The 6,294-nt window shown below is 36.5% G+C and overlaps 1 protein-coding gene across 1 annotated transcript; it reads left to right on the top strand.

Annotated features, from left to right (window-relative positions):
• Positions 1-783: 783 nt before the first annotated feature.
• On the top strand, positions 784-6,217 carry mfsd4a (major facilitator superfamily domain containing 4A). Its single transcript, XM_015373461.1, has 10 exons — positions 784-1,013; positions 1,097-1,295; positions 1,425-1,670; positions 1,768-1,930; positions 2,104-2,219; positions 2,364-2,537; positions 3,628-3,775; positions 3,862-3,932; positions 4,043-4,163; positions 4,277-6,217. The coding sequence occupies exons 1-10, from the start codon at positions 784-786 to the stop codon at positions 4,378-4,380; spliced, it is 1,572 nt and encodes a 523-aa protein (XP_015228947.1). The 3' UTR covers positions 4,381-6,217.
• Positions 6,218-6,294: the final 77 nt, after the last annotated feature.

The following is a 6,294-nucleotide window of genomic DNA, read 5'->3' as shown; positions in this document are numbered from 1 at the left end:
CAACCTTAAGTAAATGGTTTATTCTTCCTTTCCTATTTTAAAGATGGCTAAGGTGAACCAGCATCAGGATTACTGTCTTACATAAATCCAGAAAATTTTAGATTAAATGAGAGTAAATGGAATTAAAATAAAACTTCTGTTCTGCATTTTTTACAGCACATGTAAGAGTTGTGGTAACCGGGAAGTTGTTAAAAAGATTTAGTTATTAAGGGGAGGTTTTAATTTCAAAGAAATAAAATACAAAATAACATTTTGAAATGCTTCCACCCTTTTATTGAGGGATTATACCACTGAGATAACAGATGGATTTTTTTAAATTTAAAATTTAAAATGAATGAATGAAAATTTTTTTGATCATATCTGTCATGATGGTTATCATTCCCAAATATAGCCTTTGAATTATTTACATTTATCAAATCAGATCATGCAGTACATGAGAAATCTGTGTTGTTCCTTCCTGTATCAGATTTTCCATCAAAATGACTCAGATACTGACACACAATTGTTAACTTTCTTGTAGCATTTCAACGAAGAGCCTCTTTCTCAGTCAATCATTGATACCTTTCAGATTGGCATATTATTGTTGGAGGAAACAACTTTCATCCATTAACTCGAGGACATCCTTTTCAGTTGAGCAATGTAAAAAGGGAGAGACCTGGATGCTTTAAAAGAGATCCATAAACCAAATTCACCGCAGCAGAACTCTATAGAACCTCAGATCTTCATTGGCATACTCCACCTGTAATATTCAACAAATATATTTGGCTGTCAGTTATACTCAAGATGTTCATAGATGAGCGGATTGTAACTCTATTCAAGCGAAATGCCCATCACACGCTGACTTACTGGAGCGTTTTCTTCAGCTTTGGACTCTGCATTGCTTTTCTTGGACCTACAATTTTGGACTTGCAATGTCAAACAAACTCAACACTTAGTCAGATTACCTGGGTGTTCTTTGCTCAGCAGTTCTGCTTATTGATTGGCAGTTCTATTGGTGGGATTTTCAAGAGAACGTATGTATCACAAAACAAGTGAGCTGCAAGAGGTTCTCCTTCTCTTTAACTGTATTTTTCTCTATCCCTTTTTGTCCTTAAAGGTTATTCAGTGCTCTAGCTGCACTATTTGTCTCAGCTCTTCTCATCTCTGTAATATTCGCCATCATCCCTGTATGCAATAATGTCCTTGTACTGGCTATTGCCATGGCTGTTTCTGGTTTTGCAATGGGTATTATCGACACCATTGCAAACATTCAACTGGTGACCATCTATCAAAGGGATTCAGCTATTTTCTTACAGGTAAAATATATCTACCATTTTTTTATCAGCAAGGAGACATTTGTTTAAACAATAGAAGATAGAGATATGCAGTTTTTGTTCAAAAACTCCAGCATTTTGACTGTACATTGTCCTTATATATTCTTGCAGGCTCTGCACTTCTTCATTGGGTTCGGTGCCCTGGTGAGCCCACTGATTGCAGATCCTTTCCTCTCCGAAACAGGCTGTGGGAATCATACGGGGAATGAGACCGAGATCATGCATCATTTCAGGAGCATGCTGAGACACAGTCCGATTATGGAGCACAACACAACTCAGAGCCACCTGCCACATGATGGAGGGGAGAAAGAGGAGCCCATTGTGCAGTACGCTTTCTGGATCATGGCACTTATTAATGTAAGAGACTCAGCAGTCATTCATTAGTGGCTTTTTATATTTATTTTAGTTTATGTTTTTTCTATTTGATAGAAATAATTCTATTTTGCTCTTTCAGCTTCCTGTGCCCATTGCTGTGCTATATCTCATGTATCGGGAGAAGTTACTCCCTTGCTGCCCTGGCAGCACTCCACGTCTTTTAGACAAGGATGAACTAGCAATGGAGACCCAGCAGGGGGCTGGGGGCCCGGACCTGGAGCAGAAGGAACATGAAGCCGGAGGTATATGCTGGAAAGACTTTTTGTTTTTCTTTTATTATAATTCATCTCATATTCCTTTACAAATTACAGACACTTTCATTGAAAGCTCTGTCAGGGAATATGAAAAGAAAACAATAAATGCTACTTCAAGCATAAGATATATCATTTCTAACTTCTTTTTTTTTCCCCCACAGGTCATGGGAGTATCTTCAGCTGCTGTCAGAATGATAACTTGCGAGGATTGCCAGTATCCTTCTTTATGATTCATATCCTTGGAGGGATGGTGCTCTTTATGACCGATGGCATTGTGGTGAGTGAAGGCTGCTGATAAATTACACTGTATTCATTTCCCATTCATTATTTTCCACATAAACTTTTACTGGTCTTTACAAGATATGCATCCCATAAAAGATAGAATGCAAGGCACATGAAAGATGCTGGATTTTCTTCACAGGGAGCATATGCCGGCTTTGTGTATACCTACGCAGTGGCTCCACCGATGTCATTGCCGAACAAGACAGCCGGTTACCTGGCTAGTATTTTTTGGGCCGCAATCACTGCTGGACGACTCTTGTCCATTCCTCTTTCATATCGTTTCCAACCAGTGAGACTACTGATGTTCAACCTGGTAAGCTGAAATTAAGAAATTAGTGGCACACTATCTCATAATACAGCGCAGCACCTTGCACTAATATTTCCCCCCTTTTTTCTTTTTTTAAATAACAAACTTCTTTGTGTAATAAACCAACATAAACTAGCAATTCCAAAAAGAGATACATGGTTTTAAAGGTTTTTCACTAAGGAAGTCTGGGAACTGTGATGAGCATTTCATTTCATCCTGCTGAGCTCATGCTTTGTAAAATGGTTCTCAATGCATTTACAGCTGTAAATCTTTTGGGTGCTGTCTCTTGCAACCATCGAGAGACAGAAACATATACCATTCATATTGTATGCCTCAGTAAGACTGAATGAAGAACACCTGTGAAGATTAATTTTCATGAGCAATCACAGGACCTAAGTCAGAGATAGGTTGTGGTTATACTGTCCTATCCATAAATCAGCACTTACTGAAAATGAAAACCCCTAGGCGGGTTTTGAACATGCATTTCATTGAGCCTACATTTCTGTATTGAAAGGCTTTTTTAGTCGGTTGTAATATTCTAATTTTAAAAGTTTTATTTTTTATGAGCTGTAAGTGGAATATATTCATAAATAACTAAAGTCATACCTGCATGTGTCACTTTGTGAATTAATTACTATTAACTGTTTAATAATCATCCAATTTTCTTTTTCATATGCTGTAAATATACATTGAGCTGTAGCAGTTGAGTATAGTAGCTCTGGCTGTATGTTTAGAGCAACTGGAAGGTGATCTTTGACCCAGTCTCAAGCCTTTTGCAGCCCCTACTTCCTTTCTTTAAATGACTGTCCTGTAATTAGCTCTGTTTGTCTTTAAAAAAAAAAAAACTCACACGACGTTCATTATGCTGCCAGAGAAAACATCCCCAAATCATGATACTGCCACCACCATGTTAAATATTAGACAAAACGTATACAGTATAGGAAGTTAGTTTTCTACTGCACATTGATCAACAAATTACATTAATATATCCAGATGAAAAAAATAAATACCGGTACACAGGAAACACAATAAAGGACACAGATTTAAACTCTGTTACAAGTAACAATGGGCTAAAGTTTATTTTTTTTTTTTTCAGGCAGGAGCTATTGTTACAGTGTTGATGTTGCTCATTTTCTACACCAGCAGCATCTTTCTCTTTGTTGGAACCTGTTTATGTGGACTTTTCCTGAGCAGTATATTCCCCTGTATGCTTGCCTACACTGAAGATATTCTTGATTACCAGGGTATAGAAAAACCTTTAAATAAAGATAACACTTTACTTGAAAGGAAAATGGAATAGTAACCTTTTTTTCTTTTTTTTTTCTTGCAGGATGTGCCACCTCAGTCCTGGTGACAAGTGCAGGGATGGGAGAGATGGTGATGCAGGTTCTAGTTGGTTCTGTAAGTTTTATTTGTTTACAGATAATCTACACATGAGAAGAATTCTATCTTTATCGGCAAACGTAAGTTTTTATTTGGATTTATGTTTAATGGTGCTGTCTTATCAACAGATCATACAAACTGCGGGGAGCTACAGCTTTTTGCTGTGTGGAATGATAATCGCCTGCATCGGTTTTATCCTCTTCATTGGTCTCCTGCTGTTTCATCGAATGCACAGAAATTACCTTACAGGTAACTCTGCGACAAGAATCCTTAAACACGGTAGATTAAGGTTTACAAAGAGTTATTATGTCATCCTTCTTATTTATTCAATTTTTTTCTTTATCCCCCTAAAATCTGAACAGGAACATCAAAGAAGTCAGCAATGGTAGAGGAGCCAGCAGCAGATCAGAATGGGTCGGCCAAAACAGAGCAAACAGTGCACGATAACACAATCACCATTTCATAGTTCAGCTTTTTGAAATGTTCCTTTGTTTTTTATATTATTTTTTAGTCTTTGAATCACAGGAGTGTCTACCTTTTTAACTTGACTGTTATGAATGCAATAAATAATCAACGCTCAAAAGGATGGCCTGAGATTTTTAAAGTGGCGCTGTATTAAAATGTTATAACCAGTTAATTTCTTACCCATACTGTACGTCTTCCTTCTCACTATATTTATTGTTTAAGAGCTCAGGGGCTAAAGTAGAGGGTTAGCCCAAAAAAGGCCAAGAAAATTGTGGGCTTTGATGTTAAAAAAAAAAGTCTAGTCTTCAAAACATCACCGCTGTTTATAACTGCAAGCACCTTTGTTTTTAGACCCTATCAGTTCTAGCTTCTAGGAATCTGGATTTATATAAAATGAAAACACAACAGGAAATATATACTGGAGGTAAGAAATAACCTTATTATAATCTTTTAACAAAACCTCCCTTCCAAAATCCTAGATGATCTCTTTTAAAACCTTTTTGTTTTGCTGTAGATTTTGTCATGCATGGATTTCCGCACTATGAAATATTTCTATTATCTTTGTTGATACCAATAATACAAAGTTATTGTAATGAAGGTGAAAAGTAAAACTATTTTTTTTTGTTTAAATATTAACTATTTTCAGATGAAGCTTTTGTCTATTTCTAAAAGAGGAATTGCATGATCTGTTATTTTTTATTGCTAAACTGGGTAACCCAGCATTGGTTGACAATGAAACTATGACTTCAGCCAAAAAAAAACAGATAATAAAATTATGCTAACTTCTACTTATATGTATAAAAGAATCACAAATTGATTCAGTTATACATATATTTCAGGGAGTACATGAAATAAGGTAGCAACACAGCAGCAGTGACGGGCTTAAGTTTTCAACTGCCTGGTGTTGTGTAACAATAGGACGGTTTGGATACAAGCAACTATTACAAGTGCAGATGATTAAAAGGTGTCTTTCTAAGGACTTCCAGGAGACTGTATCTCATCATTGCCTTGCAGCATTAACTCCTCCTGGATGAGCATGTGGTAACTTGCTGAAGACAGTCACTTGTGTCCCTGACTTTGCAGCAATCTCATACCAAGCCTGTGTGTGGTAAAAGTCGAAAGGAAAATTTCCCTCTAACAGAAAGAATCCTTCAACAGAACCACGCACAGTGTCAACCGCCTTCTTCCGAGACCAAGTGGGGGATTCTTTTATTGTGCAGACATGCAAAAAGAATAGAGAAGCATTAATCCTGTTATGCTTTCTATGAGAGATAAAGGTAAACGGTACTGACTTCTTCAACCATAAAAACACAGCAGTGCAGATGAGCTCTGAGCCAGAATCAAGATCTAGAAGATAGATAAGATAGAAAGAAAGTACAAAGACTAAGTTATAATAAAGGCTTAGCCAATAACTATGTCCATGAGTGAGAAAAGATTAAGAGATAGGACCAATTATATCACCTAAAGAAGTAAAGCCAGGACATGTTAATGTGCTTTATTTTTTCGCTCTTTTATCCATACAAATCCTTCTCACCTGTGCTGCCCCTTGTTTATCTAATGTAAACTTTGGAAAGTTGCTTTGGCTTTTTAGATCGCACTCAATAATTATGTAAAATAACTTGTCAACCCGGGTCTGATGTTCCAACAGCATGTCGTTCTAAAGTCTTGAAACAACATGATTGTAAAGACTTATAACTTACTTTTGACTTTATGTTAGAAGAAGAATTTTTTTAACTAAAAATGGCAAAAGATTATCTTTTTAATTTTCGTCTGAACTCTGGCTGCAGTGTTTTGAATATAACAAAGGTGTTGGGATTCCTAAATAAAAAGAATTACTACAGTCCAGCCTTGAAATACCAAATGCATGGACACATTCTTCAGCTTCACTTTTGGACAGTATGTTTTTAATAGTGGC

This window comes from Cyprinodon variegatus, unplaced genomic scaffold (assembly GCF_000732505.1).
Source record: "Cyprinodon variegatus isolate N-32 unplaced genomic scaffold, C_variegatus-1.0 Scaffold87, whole genome shotgun sequence".
In the NCBI taxonomy this organism is placed as follows: Eukaryota; Metazoa; Chordata; class Actinopteri; order Cyprinodontiformes; family Cyprinodontidae; genus Cyprinodon; species Cyprinodon variegatus.
The sequence above is the reverse complement of the archived record's forward strand: the minus strand, read 5'-3'. Positions and strand labels throughout refer to the sequence as shown.